At 37.0% G+C, this 15,513-nt stretch overlaps 1 protein-coding gene across 2 annotated transcripts; it reads left to right on the top strand.

Annotated features, from left to right (window-relative positions):
- Nucleotides 1–6,382: 6,382 nt before the first annotated feature.
- LOC131616766 (uncharacterized) lies at nt 6,383–13,778 on the top strand. Of its 2 annotated transcripts, none has more exons than XM_058888206.1 (5): nt 6,383–6,450; nt 6,647–6,734; nt 8,028–8,620; nt 12,631–12,806; nt 12,896–13,778. In XM_058888206.1, the coding sequence occupies exons 2-5, from the start codon at nt 6,713–6,715 to the stop codon at nt 13,362–13,364; spliced, it is 1,260 nt and encodes a 419-aa protein (XP_058744189.1). In that variant the 5' UTR covers nt 6,383–6,450; nt 6,647–6,712; the 3' UTR covers nt 13,365–13,778. The 2 variants fall into 2 exon arrangements, with proteins under 2 accessions (XP_058744189.1, XP_058744188.1); XM_058888205.1 differs by having other exon boundaries at nt 6,448–6,512.
- Nucleotides 13,779–15,513: the final 1,735 nt, after the last annotated feature.

Raw genomic sequence — 15,513 nt, 5'->3', positions numbered from 1 at the left:
TGATAAGGATCATACCGTTTTTTCTTTTCGTAGTAGTAAAGAAATGATTGGGGCGTAGGCCCCGATGTATGTTCTTTCCTACTTGGCGGAAGAGAAATGATTGAGGCGTAGGCCTCGGTGTATTTCTTAACCGCTATTTAGAGAATCGATTGTGGCGTAGGCCTCGATGTGCATTCTCTAAATATTCAAAAAATGTATTTCTTAAACTGCTATTTAGAGAAACGATTGTGGCGTAGGCCTCGATGTGCATTCTCTAAATATAAAAAAGGCTTTTTCTGGTATGATCTAAATCACAAATAAATTCCCTTAAAAAACATCCAACCAAAAACGCATAAAACATCTAATAAATGGTCAGACTTAAAACAGAGTAAGGAAGCGATGCGAAGCCCTGTAGAGGGTCTTCGTCATCGTGGAATTACAATAAAAGACACAAACCAAACTCTTGCTTTTCTTTTGCCTTGTTAGGCACCTAAGAATATGTTGAATCCACTCCATAATTAGGCGTATAAGTCTCCAAAGGTCGAGCATCGTGGAGTGCGACTTTAACCTCTGTTCAACTAAAAAACACAAAACAAATGGAAACTATGGAGCCGAACTACGGTCGCTCTGATTCCTTGTAAGGGATACGTAGGCATTGGGTCGCGGGGCCTAAGCGAGCACACTTGTAAATAATTCCTTCTTTTCCCCGTATTTCTTTTGCATGCATTCGCATTTAGGTTTTAGACATTAGACACCCTTTAGATAGAAACAAACGTAGGTGGATACCATCGAGTACGATGGGCGTGAGGGGTGCTAACACCTTCCCCTTGCGTAACCGACTCCCGTGCCCTATTCTCTGGTCGAAAGACCTTGTTCTTGTTCTGAGTTAGGTTCCTGGTATTCCTTTCCCTTATGGGATAAATATATTAGTGGCGACTCTGATTCCATTTTTCGCGGTAGCGACACTTATGTATGAGTATCTTCTGAAATGAGATTGGAGTAGTCTTTTATAAGAAGTTCTGATTGTGATCAATTAGAAGTAGTGATTCTGTTATTACTAACGTTTCATTGTCTAAGTTGACTCAGAATCTCTTTAAAAGTAAAACAGCTGTAACTGGCTATCCAGATGGTAAACACGTGTTCACTATTTCTGGACAAACGTGCGTGCAGTTGAGGGGACGCCTACTTAGGTAACTGTGCTAATCACTTCTTTTGTCATTATTATCTCTCCTCACGTCATGTAACATTAAATGCCATTCATCATTTCTTTTATTGTCCTTTTCGTTTTTATACCCGTCAAACGTTTCCCTTCCCTAGAACGTTTCCTTCCCCACATTCCCTCTATTTATTTCTCCATGTCTTTGCATTCTTCAATCAATCTTTGCGCTCTCTCTCTCTCTTTCTCTCACTTTTCTATGAATATTTTTTTGCATAAACCGTAGTTTATTCATCTTCAACCTAGCATTCACCATGAATCCGTCTTCAAGTTTCTCTCAAGAGGTTTCTCCACTGAAAACTTGCTTCAGCCCTCCATCAGTAATGGAAGTTTTGTGCAAATCTCATGTGGACGCTGATGATTTGGGTGCTTATGGTTCCAACCAAGATGCAAAGGCGAAGGCTCAAGGGTGGTCGATCTATATGAATAGAACGGTTGGAAGGGTTGTCTGGTTCCAGGTTGAGAAACAAATCTCGGGGATCACTGACATTGATTCCAAGACGGATCTCTCAAGATTCCAAGAAGTCTCGAGTCAGATCTCTTCTGTGATGCTGTTATCAACATTTATCCAAAGGAAGAAGACTTTCTTGAGATATTGGATGATGTTAAGGATCATGTTCTTGACTTCTATGTTAAGGGAAAGCCCCGTTTGAGACATTAGCTCTCTTCCTGTGAACTGTCTCTCACTTCCTCCTTGAATTCATGCATCTCTCCTACAGTGGAGGTTCTAGTCTGGACAGGCATGCAGAGTTTCAAGCTTTCATGGCTGAACAAACTGAGAAGACCGCAGGGATTCATGATATGTTAGCTAAGATTATGTCTAAGCTAGGGTTGTAGTCCTTAAGTCTTTGTAGTTTTCCTTCCTTGTTGCATCTGTTTTCTGGATACATCTTTTGTAATCCTGTTTGTTTAATCAATGAAAAGTTTATTTCTGTTTCTTTCCTTTGTCATGTACTTACATCTGAATCTTTTATATTCTTTTTGATGTTATGACAAAAAGGGGGAGAAAATATATGATAAATGATCTGATTAAATATTATCAGTTACTGGGTAAAAAGGCCCCACATTACTAACAGAACTTGTAAAGTTCTACTCTTTAAGTTGTGTTGTTGCAGGAATTGAAGATTCTCTTTAAAGAGCAACATAAGAAGCAACAAGATAAATCAAGTTCTTGGATTCTTGAAGCAAGCCGAGTTCTATGAAGCTTCAGAATCAGAAGCAGAAGCAAGAATGTTCAGATATTCTGATAATAGAATATGATCTGATTCTGAATGTCTATTTGTTCTGATACATTCTATATGGTTTATATGGCTCTGATACATATTATGTGTTCTGAAACATATTTTATGTTCTGATTCATTCATGCTGACTTTTGTCGTTTAGTTTTGTTCTGTAACATTTCAGGATGTAGAGATGCTCTGATGATGCTCTGGTACATTCAACAATGTTCTGATACAATCTAGCATGAAGTGATGAAAGAAGAAATTCAAGCTCTGAAGCTGTCCAAATGGAAGCAAGAATCAGAAGCTGTGAATGTTTTGAAGATCAAAGAAATTCAAGTTCTGAAGCTGTCCGATGGAAGCAGGAATCAGAAGCTGTGAATGTTCTGAGGATCTAAAGAAATTCAAAGTTCTGAAGCTGTCCTATGGAAGCAGAAATCAGAAGTCATGAATGTTCTAAAGATCAAACACTGTGAACGTCTCTACCGAAATAATCAGGGAAGTCTTTTATTATTAAAATTCTTCTAGTATTAATTTCAGGGGGAGATTATTCATCTCAGGGGGAGATTGTTAATCTCAGGGGGAGACATATTCACATGCTTATGCTATAGCTGTGTAATTGTCTTTAGCCGTCTGCTCTTTCTGATCGCAAATTCATATCTTTTATATATATTTTTGTCATCATCAAAAAGGGGGAGATTGTTAGAACAAGATTTGTTCTGATCAATATTCTTAGTTTTGATGATAACAAGGATATGAATTTTGTGTGAGATAATGTGGTACTCTAATACATTGCAATTTCCCTTTCAGGAAATATATAAAGAGTATGCACAAATCAGCGCTCAGAAGCTTTGTCTCAGAAGGTTCAGCATGCAACATCAGAACATGGTATGGCAAGACATCAGAAGATGGTCAAGGCAGAATCAGAACATGGGTCTATGAAAGCATCAGAAGAACTTGAGATCAGAAGCAGAAGCACTGAAGTTCTCATGGTATCACGCTCAGAAGCACTTCAAGGTCAGAAGACAAGAAGATGCTATGCACCAAGCTGTTTGACTCTGATGATATTCAAATGTTGTATACACAAACGTCAGATCAGAAGAAAGTACAGGTGGCAGGCTACGCTGACTGACAAAAGGAACGTTGGAAGCTATTAAAGGCAACGTCAGTAGACACAGCGTGAATAAGGCTCGAGGTAGTTGACAAAAGCGTGAAACATTAAATGCAATGCTGTACGGAACACGCAAAGCATTAAATGCTCCCAACGGTCATCTTCTCAAGTGCCTATAAATATGAAGTTTTGATGAGAAGCAAGGTTACCAATTCTGAACCAACTTATTCTGAAAAACTTGCTGAAACGCTGTTCAAATTCAAAGCTCAGAAACTTCATCTTCATCAAAGCTCACTACATTGTTGTTGTAATATATTAGTAAGATTAAGCTTAAACGTTAAGAGAAATATCACTGTTGTGATAATAGCTTTTCAGAAGCATTGTAATACTCTTATTTGATTACATTAATTTGTAAGTAACTAGAGTGATCAAGTGTTGATCAGGATACTCTAGGAAGTCTTAGCTTGTGTCTAAGCAGTTGTAATTAGAGTGATCACGTGGTGGTCAGGATACTCTAAGAAAGTCTTAGCTTGTGTCTAAGCATTTGTTCCTAGAGTGATCAGGTTGTGATCAGGATACTCTAGAAGACTTAGTCGTGGGCTAAGTGGAAAACCATTGTAATCTGTTACGATGAGTGGATTAAATCCTCAGGTGAGGTAAATCACTCCGTGGGGGTGGACTGGAGTAGTTTAGTTAACAACGAACCAGGATAAAAATAACTGTGCAATTTGTTTTTATCGTTCAAGTTTTTAAGACTACACTTATTCAAACCCCCCCTTTCTAAGTGTTTTTCTATCCTTCAGAAGTAAGTATATATAATGCAAATGATGTTTAGAAATAAAAAAATGGGTTTCCTTTCTTTGGAATTTCCACTCTATCAGTGATTTCATTTTTGGTGTCATATATGCATAGTTGAGCAAATTTGGGTGGTTGTTTTCGGTGACAATAAATCCCAATGCGGTGGAAAGTTTGTCCTTGGATTCTTATAGTAGGTGGTCAGTAACCATTATTGATTTTGTTGTCCAACTTAGCTCCCGGTGAAGTGAATGCAAAAATCATGTTATAAACCCTAACTTGTGATTGGAAATTATTACTATTTGTGGCATTGTGATCAAATAGCAAATGTTATAAATTTATAATAGTTGTGGAGGATGCTTTAAGAATGGGAGCTCAACTCTTCCATCTCCACAACACAGTGGGTATCTGAGGTTTGTTGTATGATTGTGTTTCTCCATCCTTTCTTGATACCATATAATAGTCTTACAATATTTACGTTCTAGCATAAGATCCCCAAATCATAATAATTTGTAAAATTGAGGTGGGTAGTGTCATTATTTGACGTTTAGACGGGTAGAGGGGTAATTCTTGCACTACCAACAAAAAGTGTTGTCATGTATATCAATTTAAAATAACAACATTACCAGCAACACTTCATTGACGCACATAGTTGTTGAATGCCAAACGGTTTTTAATGTTCACATAGTTGCTGAATATCGAACAATTTTTAACGCTCACATAGTTGTTGAATGCCAAGCGATTTTTAACGCCCAATAGTTGCTGAATGCCAATTGATTTTTAACGCATTTGACTTCACAAAGAAGATAAGAGTAAACGATATGGAGATACACACCTTATAAATTACCGGTGGATATTTTTCAAAGACATAGTAAAAAGCAAGGTGAGTAAGTGGACGAGAAAAGGAACACGGTGAGGAAAGACAATGATAAGGTACAAGACCGGTACCAACAAAATACCGATCTGATGAAGTGGTTCGTTGAAGGTGAAGCAACGAAGAAGACGAAAGATCCCACACACCTTCGTAGACTACTTGCAAATACTTTAGAAAGTCTAATGGCCATAAACACTTGGGCCATTGTTTATATTAACAAAAATGACAACCGGGTGGCCTATCACTTGGCTAAGAAGACCATCACCGATAAAAATTTAATTTGTATTAATATGGGCCTCAACCCCAATTATAACATCTATACATAAACTGCTTCTTAAAAAAATAATTCATAGAATTCGCCAAACATATTAGACGAAAAATACTAACGCGATCAATTTTAAAAACTTGAAAACCTAACTAATAATTTTTAAAATTATAGATCCAAATTAAACCCTAAAAACAGGATACAGAAACAAAAAATATAAGCCAACAAATAAATAGAAAAATAAATATGTAGATCACATGAAAAATATATAAATACATAAAAATTAAAAAAGAATAGAAAATATTTTTAAAAAATATATAATTAAAATTTTATAAATTATAACACTTAAAAAATTCTATATTAATAATTACAAAAGAATATTCCTTAACAGATTCGCATCAATTCAAAAAAAAATCTTTAAAATAGCAAAAAAAATAGCTAAATTATATAAAATATATATATATATATATATATATATATATATATATATATATATATATATATATATATATATATATATATATATATATATATATATATTGGTTTAATTTGATTAATCCGTGTGTATTATGAAATTAAATAATGATTAATCCCGGTAACGTCGTCCATTATCAAAACCCCAGTGTCCCACCCACAGATAAAGCGTAATTAAAAAGAAACCGATGATGAAACCCTCAAAACCCAATCCAACGGCTGAGAAAAATCTACAACCGTTAAGCGGTGGTCACACAGAAAACGAAAACAAAAATATCTCACATATTACCCAAAACACCCAAAAACACTTGAAAACTATCACTACTAAGTACTAACTACTAACTCCCCCTCCATCGACCGACACGTGTCCCTCTCCGTCCAATACAGTTTTTAATTTTTATTTTTCGAGTGTTGCGTGGGCCCCACTGTTCCTGTTCGTGTGCTTTTAACTATATCGTGAAAATTGTACATTACAAGAAGAGAAAGAAGAGAAGTTAGCTTATAAAATTGCTATAGGTAATTTCACTCTCTCTAACCCCTCTCTCTCTCTAGGTTCTCTTTCTCTCTACGTTTTCGAGGTTGTTCGTTTTTTTCTTCTTTCTGTTGCGTTTTCTTTTCTGTTTTCGTACGCTTTCTCTCGGTGATTTTTTTTTTCGATTATGGTTTTGAGTTGGTTTGATTTTGATTGTGGTTTTGGGAATTTGTTGTTTAGGGAGGATTTTTGTTCTACTCGAGGATCTCATGTACTCGCCTGTGGATCTTAATTACATTCACGATCATGATGGCCCTTGAGAATTCAGGTTAGTTTTTTAAAAAAATGTTTGATTTGATTCGTTCAATTCGGTTTTGGTTTTGATGGAAACAAGGTTTTATTTTATTTTATTGTTTTTTTTTTTTAATTTGTGGTTTTGATTATGAGTGCAAGTGTTGTGCGCGGTTTGTGATTGTGTGGAAATTGGGGGTTAGTGTGTGTTTGCTTTGTGGTTTTTCAATTTTGGTTTGATCGTTGATTTGATGTGATTGGGAACAATGTATGTGGGAATTGGGTTTGAATGAGTAGTGTGTGTAGTTTGTTTTGGTTGTGAGGGGTGGGTACATTCTTGTTGATTTGTGCATTGGAGAGGCCATCGCGCAGTGTTTGCTTAATACGTGTTCAAATTTAAAACAGAGTAGTTTACTGTAATACAGATATAAAGCAGAGTAATTGGCAGTTATATATTTTATTTTGATTTGTGTTACTCCTTGAATAGCAGAGGATGACTACGATTTTGTTAGGTTGAAGATATCTTTATGTTCTCAAATGTGCATTTTAAGTATGAAAATGCTAATGTTTACTAGATAAAAATGCATTTAAATTCAATGAATCATGTGGCATGGAGAGCAGTGTTATCAAATTCCGGCCACATCAGTGCTATGGTGGATATAGACGGCGGTTTTTGGGCTCACACCGCAATGGTGAATATCAGCCAGATATGGCGGGATTTGGGCTCACCGCAATGGTAAATATCAGCCAGATATGGCGGGATTTTGCCCTTCAATACTCAGATTCTTTTTGGTGGTCGGTTCTTTTTATTCTTTTTAAGTTTCGATGCTATTGCCTACTGTAATGAATGGCAAGCAATATTAAACTAACAGCTAAGTAAATCAGTTTCACCTTTCACGCGGAGAGAGACTTAAGAAGGAAAAAAGTGCTTCCTTTTGATTTTGTTTTCTTCTATTTTGGATGATACATTGATTTTCATTTTGATTTATCTTTTATTTAAAAGATATCCACAAGCTGGAGATAAATTCAAAATGTCTGAGGTTTCACCCATTTGTTCAATTTGTCCAAGCAGTTTGTTGTGCCATTTAGTGTTGTTGTTTAAGTATTTTAAAACTAAACAGTTTTTTTTATCTATCATCTATCTTGAGAAGCTGGTACATTGTTCCATTTTGTCAGCAATCCATTCCTTTTGGACAAACTTGATTACTGAATACATCTGTTGTCTTTTTGTGCTAATAGTATTTTTAGTTTCTGACCATATACTGTAGATGTGTGATTTTTCCCGATTTATACTGACCTAGTGTGATCATGCTTCTTTCTTTTTGTGCAGAAAATATGCAAATTTCCTGCGAGGCATCTCTAAAGTGCCTCCAGGGAAAGGGACCCCCTTTCACTTTTCAGTGTAGTGGGAGTTCTATGGAAGGATTTCCGGAGCTTACAAATGAGTCTGGTACTCATTCAGCTGGGAATGTTCCTGAATCTAACCGTCGTTTAGGCAGTGAGTTTCTTGAGCACTCCAATGAATTTCACAGTAAACCTGCCTTTCACCATGATTACAGTGCCTGGACAGCCTGCCATTTTAACCCTCATAAGCTGCAGCAGTGTCAAATGAATGCTTTTGAGAACCACTTTTATCCTTATCCTGTTGAGAACCAACTCCAGTATGTTCCAATTAATATGCTATCTCAGGGTTACTCGCGTGAGCAATTTCAAGAATTTCAGTATTTTGTGGTCATAGACTTTGAGGCAACCTGTGATAAGGATAAAAATCCCCATCCTCAAGAAATAATTGAGTTTCCATCTGTCATAGTGAGTAGTGTCACCGGTCAGCTGGAAGCATGTTTCCAAACATATGTGAAGCCTACCTGCAATCAGCTTTTGAGTGACTTCTGCAAGGATCTGACTGGTATCCAGCAAATTCAGGTATGTTAATGGCAAAAGTTTTGCCTTCACTTCTGTAAAGAAAATCATGCAAAAAGAGCAAGACAAACTTTTGTGCACCTTTATTCTATGATTAACTCTTCATTTTATCCATATTATTGAACTAATTAGTACAGTCCTACGTGCATACCAAACATCCGGATTTCTATAACATTTGTAATTATATATGGTAACTTCCTTTGCATATGTGAATGTAAATTTATGCATGCCACACCCATCTCAGTAACCATTTATGTTTATTTCGGATTGTTTGTATAATAATAGGTTTGTTAAGATTTGACTTTTGGATAGAATTGTCTTTTCGTGTGTCTTTTCACTCCACATAGGTAACTATCATACTATATATAGTATACTATATATCTCTATCTATTAATTACACATGGAACAATTTCCTATGTTATAGAAAGCCGGAACTAATTACCTGAAACAATGCACTCCCTGAGCAGGTGCATATATGTCATATGAACCAGCTTGTTACAAAAAGAATCAACCTTAGGTCGTTTAAGAGATTTAGTAAATATACAAGCTAAGTGATTGTTTAAATTTACAGAACCAAACCAATAGTGATCTTGAAAGAATCCTTTCATTTCCTAACAAAAAACTGGTAATCTCTTTTTGTTCGGTTCTTCAAAGAACATTCCAAGTTCCCACCTTTATAACTATAAAGTAATTTTTGGTCAACCAAGGTTTATCAGTAAACCTCCATAACTTGGCCGGAGCATTGTTGTTAGACTTGCAAGTTGACTCCTAACTCATCTGAGTTTAAGTTTCTAGGTGGTGAAAACATTGTAACTCATTAGAGACTCGTACTTCATCAAAACTCAGACTTGTACCAAATTCTATACTTTACTAGAACCATTTGGGCATGCTCTTACTTGTGAGTTGGTGACTGAGCGAGCCAGTTAGTCTAAAACAAGCTGGAATAAGCCAAAAATGATATGGCTTCTTGGCGGTTCACGTATTTTATTCCCTTAATTCTTCATTGCCTTGTCCGAAAACCACAGAGAAAAGAGTAGTTGAGGTGCTTGAACGGTGTTTTCCAGCAAATAGAAAACAACGTCTTTCGGGGGCAATAACTTACGGAAAACGAAGACGTGCTGCAGAGCACTCAGCGGCGGCAGGAAGCAGTCTAGAAACTGTGTCCCTGCATTCCATCTTTGAAACTGCCCTTCGGTTGCATCCCAGGGCAAGGTTGTTTCCCTTTCTTATTTGAATTTGTCTCCTGCCTCTCATCTTTCCATCACACGTAAGCTGTCTTATCATATGTGTCTATGTCTTTTGGCATCTTTCCACCATTTAATTTTTGTTAATTTACCAGTGTCGGGGTAGCATCTTTAGTAGAAAAAATGGTGGAAACTAGGCCTAGATGGTTTGGACATGTAGATAGAAATAATGGTGGAAACTAGGCCTAGATGGAGGGTAGTCAAACTGCTAGAGATAGAGGAAGACATAGAAAAATTAAAAGAGAAACTGTTAAGAAGGATCTAACGAGTTGGATTGAAGTATGATTTTTGATAGAATATTATGGCGTAGTTTGATCCATGAAGCCTACCCCACTTAGTGAAAAAAGGCTTGGGTGTTGTTAAATTTCTAGGACTGTAATTTTTTTCTTTGTTGGCCATTTAGCTTGAGATTTTTAAACTATAGGAACCTATGTATTTTATCTTATCTAGTATTAGTGTACAGTCTCACTTTATTATTCTGCTTTGCTACCCTGCTTTACCCTGGAGTATGCAATGTTGAATTATTGTTGTGTTGTTAACAGTATTCTACTATCCATGCCTTCCATTTAGAGGGTTTTTGTGATGTTATCTTTTATAGTAAGTAAACTTAACTTTACATGTCAAGTTGACATAAGCTCCACAACTTTATACCGACTCTTGAGTGTGGCAAACTTAAGTAAGAATTCAGCATTAGGATTTAGGATCCATTGGAGTATTGTTAGAATGGTAGTCCAACATGCCTCCTGCCTGTTTCATAAAGTGTGTGTAAATCATACTTTGAGTGTTGGCAATAACAACATTTTCTTCAAAACCACAATCCTGGAAAAGTATTTGATAGGCCCAAGTCTTGTTTGATTGTTGTGTAAAATGTTTTGCTTTAGATTCTAGACTAGATGCTAGCCTAATCATTTTCTCCTGTTAACACTTTTTTGGGGCCAATCTCAACAGTACAGACCTATTGACAAACAGTAGGATAATGCTAGAATTTTAAGCAGCCATTATTTTAACCTTAGCCTGTCTCCTTCTGGGATTCAATTAGAGCTTCACTTGTAGTTGTTGTGGGTACAGGCATATAATCCAAAGAGAATACAAAAAGCGTAATAGGAAAGAGATAAATGATGACAAAATGACTGGCGTAAAGAGTAGTGAGTGACCAATTTATCATATATGTTTGTGTTAGGCTACTGAAATTTTTAGCAAAGGAGGTAGAGCCAGAGAGTTCGGTAGAGTAGGAGATGAAGGGAGTATAGTGGGTTTTGTATGTGTCTGGCTATTCTTAGAAAAAAATATGAAAAAGATAACTTATGTGGTTGATGTTGGGAGTTAGCTTCCTATGGAAGAGGATTTCAAACGTAACATACTCAGTCGTCTGCATAGAGTATGTAAAAGACACAAAGGACAAAGATGTGCATTGGACAGTTGATGATAGTGGGTCTGATGTGGGTGGGGCCGTGGGCTGATCTGAAAGCCTTGCTGCTGATTTGAGGTTATCGGAAGTTACTGGTGCTGTCAGAGGGTAACGCCAGCTAGAGGCTGGTGCATATGATAACGGTGAAGAAGCACAGTTGGTTAGTGCTCAGTTAGAGGATCCAATATTGTCAATACTGGATCGTGGAAAATAGCGGTCTGTTCCAATTCCGCTGTGCTACATTGCTTTAGCCGCTATTTGACAATACTTTGTGGAACAATAGTGGTCACTCAAGTTCCGCTACACTGCAGTGCCACTATTTGACAACTAAGGAGGGATCAAACCGTAACGTTTGACTTCTTATACCAGAGTTAGGAGGATTGAGGTAAAATTATGTGTCTAACTAGTCCAAACAATTCACCGCATATGATATGCAAAATAATCATTATAAAATCACTTCTCATAGCAACTGGTTTTGAATGCTGAAGAAAATAGTGTTTATGGATAGAAAATTTCTGTAACATAAGAGGTATTTGAGAAACCTGATTCTTTCGTGCCCTAAATTTCTCTCTAAAACCAAAGATAACCTCACCAATCTTCCTTTTCCCTTATTTATAGTATAGACCATCTCACTCTTGATTCCCACTAAATTCCAATACTCATTAACCTTGTCTTGGAGGTGAAAATTATGTAGTTGTCAATACTCCTCACTAAATTTTATGTACTCACTGGGTTTTGGTTGAGTATAGTGTTGCGATTGATTTTCAGATAATTTTGTATGCTTGCATCTTTTAGATCAACTAGGGGGCAGGCTGGATTATTGTTCAGGGGCTTGAGCCCATCCAAAAATTTAAACTTTATAACTAAAGATCAATGTATATATGCCTACCTATTTGAAACTGCATTATAAAATAAATAATTGCATCATGAAAGTTAGCCATTATGGTAGTGTATCCCAAGGTCGTGTGAACCTCCTTATACCTCATCTTTTCTAGAATTTTTCAAAAATTATCACTAACTTTTTATTTTAGCCCTTGCCAAGCTCTGCTCCTGGGATCAGCCTTGTGTGTGTGCAGTCTGATTGGATGATTAATATCCTTTGAGGTTGACACAGTCACAGTTAATTCACGGGCGTAAATAAAGAACCTCCACTTAGGTATGGGCTCAATAGATTCTGTGTGCCCAGATTGTCTGAATACATAATAAGTTGTGCAACACAAACTGATCTTGAATGAGAGAAACACTGCTATGCTTTATTTTGTATGTTATTAACCTATGTGTCGAATGTCAGCTATTAGATTCCATTGTTCTTGCCTGTGGGTGAAGGTTGCTAATTGTATTTCTTACTATATATGGTTAAGGTGGACAGAGGTGTTACATTGAGTGAGGCTCTCCTGAGGCATGACAAGTGGCTCGAGAAAAAGGGAATAAAGAACGCCAACTTTGCTGTGGTTACATGGTCTAGCTGGGACTGTCGTGTGATGCTTGAATCTGAGTGCCGTTTCAAGAAAATACGGAAGCCACCTTATTTCAATCGGTAAATGCTGCACAGTGTAAATGTAACTTATGTTTATTAGGCGCACGTAATTTCAAAACTGACTGTTGTTTCTGTTTAACTTATGTTAGCTGGATCAACTTGAGGATTCCTTTCAGTGAGGTATTTGGTGATGTGAAGTGCAATCTAAAGGAAGCTGTTGAGATAGCCGGCTTGGCCTGGCAGGGTCGTCCTCATTGTGGATTAGATGATGCCAAAAATACTGCTCGCCTGCTGGCACTTCTCATGCACAGAGGTTTTAAGTTTTCCATTACCAACTCCATTTTGTGGCAGACGGCTGATCGATCACTGATCTGGAAGCAGTCTCAAGAACAGCAAAATATTTACCCTCACTGCCCCTACAAAGCAAGGGATATGATTCATATGAACACCCCAGTCCCAGTGATTCAGTATCACCCTTGCTGTTTTTGTGGGGTGAAAAGCAGTAGGGCCATGATCAGAAAGCCAGGGCCTAAGCAAGGGAGCCTTTTCTTTGGATGTGGAAATTGGACTACAACTAGAGGTGCGCGCTGCCATTACTTTGAATGGGCGTCGACCTAATTTAAGGGCACCTTTTGATCTACTATGATCAAATTTCAAGTTTTTTTATATATGTAAAAAAATGAAGAAGAGGAAATGGCTTATGTTGTCTCTAGTGGGAAGCATGTACTCATGGCCTGTTTGATGAGGTTGTGCTTCAGTGTAGAAAATTTTAGTTGGGTCAATGGCTCGTTACTGTGACTGCTAAATATCAATAGCAGTCTTGTTGAGGAGAGAAGGAGCTCCGACCTGTAAAGCTGACTTGTTGACTGGAGAATCAGTTGACTGGAGAATCATTGGGAGTGTGAGAAATGGGTAGTTAGGATTGATGCTTTTACATGCTAAGGCATGGTAAGTTATCGTTTAAAATAAACCATGGTATAGGACTCTGTTTCCTTTGCTTCTAATGGGAATCGATATAATTTCCCGTGGCCATTTCTCTGCGTGTTACTGATAACATTTTAAATTCGACTCTGTTTACTGTCCTTGAGCTAAGCTCATTGAGCTTGGCTAGGATTTAGATTGCATAAAAATGACATTCACGCAATCTAAATCCAAAGCCGATCTCTTGGATCGGTTCTGGCCATTTGCGCAATCAATAAATTTGCCCCTTTGGCTGGCTAAGGAAGGACCCATCCAACGCTTTACTAATAAGTAAACATAATTTTTTAAACCTTTGATTCTACAAGATCAGATAACTAAATACTACTATTAAATAAATAGATCGATGGCCTAACCTTGTTTTTTGAAACCAACATAGTATAAAAATATTGAGAGTATATTTTGAGTTTGTAAAATTTTGGATGAATAAATTTCTAAAACGGGTGTTGATAAATTGAATAGCAATTATTCATTTCTTAAAGCAGCAATTTCTTCTGCTCTATGTTTTCCAAATCCTCCTAATTTTTTTTTTTTTTTTTGCTATTCGCACCGGTGTCGACCCACCACAGGTGGGCCACTAATCCGGCTCGTGCGGAGAGGCATGCGCACTGGCCAAGCAAGATTGTTCCGCCTGGGAATCGAACTCGGTATTCCCCGAATACGTCCTTGGACGGGGCTCCTTGCCAATGGAGCTCAACCGCTTGGTTAAATCCTCCTAATTTATCCGCACTATTTTGTGGAACAGGACAAGGTTTTAAGCGTGCTTCTTTTAATATGTCCACTCCGTTCCGCTCTGGTTTTTTTCATGCGTGAATTTTTTTCATACAATTTTATTATTTTTAAATCTAAAAGGTCTAATGCTCGCAGACTTTTTCCGCTCCGCATTCACTTTTATGCGGGACGGGTCAAGGTTTTAAACAAGTACTCTAAAAAATGTCCACTTCATCCCGCTTTTTTGTTGACTTTTCGAGACAGGCCTAAACGGGGCGTAGGCCCATTTGCCACCCCAAGCTATTCTCATTCCCCATTTCACGAGTTTTTCCGTTTTAAAACTTTCAAAAAAAATAACTTCAAATGATGCAATTTGTTTCTAATCATAATTTTACGATGTATTTGATATTTACATAGTTTTAGAAATCTTAAGTTTGTTGCCATAGTTTTTTATCAGTCGGAAACATTCTTTCGGAATTCATTTGCATTACCATCTGAAGGATGCTTTCAGCCAATCCGGTCCCCTATGAAAGGACCATTCAAAGTGATAGAAAGTAGTTTATAATGTTCTCTGTTTTAAATTTGTTTAGGGAAACTCGTGATTTTTTGTTTCTCATTTTTCATTTAAAATTATACAAAAACAAGGAATTGACATAAAGGTCTACGACATAATAACTCAGCATGCCTCTACTGTAGAGAGAAATCACAAGTGCCTCAAGTTGACCAATGTTAGTCATCTTAGGCTCGGGGTTCTGGGGAAATCATTTCAAGAACATGAAGATATGTCATTCTCTCCATTATTACTCTCTTTCAAGAAAGATCTTGTTTTTGTGCTCAGCCTCAAGTTCAGCCTCACTTAAACATCGGTTGAGAGTATAACTCATGCTCGAGTGGGATTTCCTAGTGGTCTATCATACTTATCTTTTTGTCGCTTTATGAGAATCATATTGTTCATCATATATGGAACTGTGGGGTAAATATTTGATTTAATTTTGATGATCAATTATATAATTTAAAATAGCAAAAGTATTGGTTACGTGGAGGTTTTTTGCAATTTTGTGACACCTAGAAATGTATC

The sequence above is a fragment of the Vicia villosa genome, linkage group LG7 (assembly GCF_029867415.1).
Source record: "Vicia villosa cultivar HV-30 ecotype Madison, WI linkage group LG7, Vvil1.0, whole genome shotgun sequence".
Classification (NCBI taxonomy): Eukaryota; Viridiplantae; Streptophyta; class Magnoliopsida; order Fabales; family Fabaceae; genus Vicia; species Vicia villosa.
Note: the sequence above shows the minus strand (reverse complement) of the source record. Positions and strands in the feature narration are given on the sequence as shown.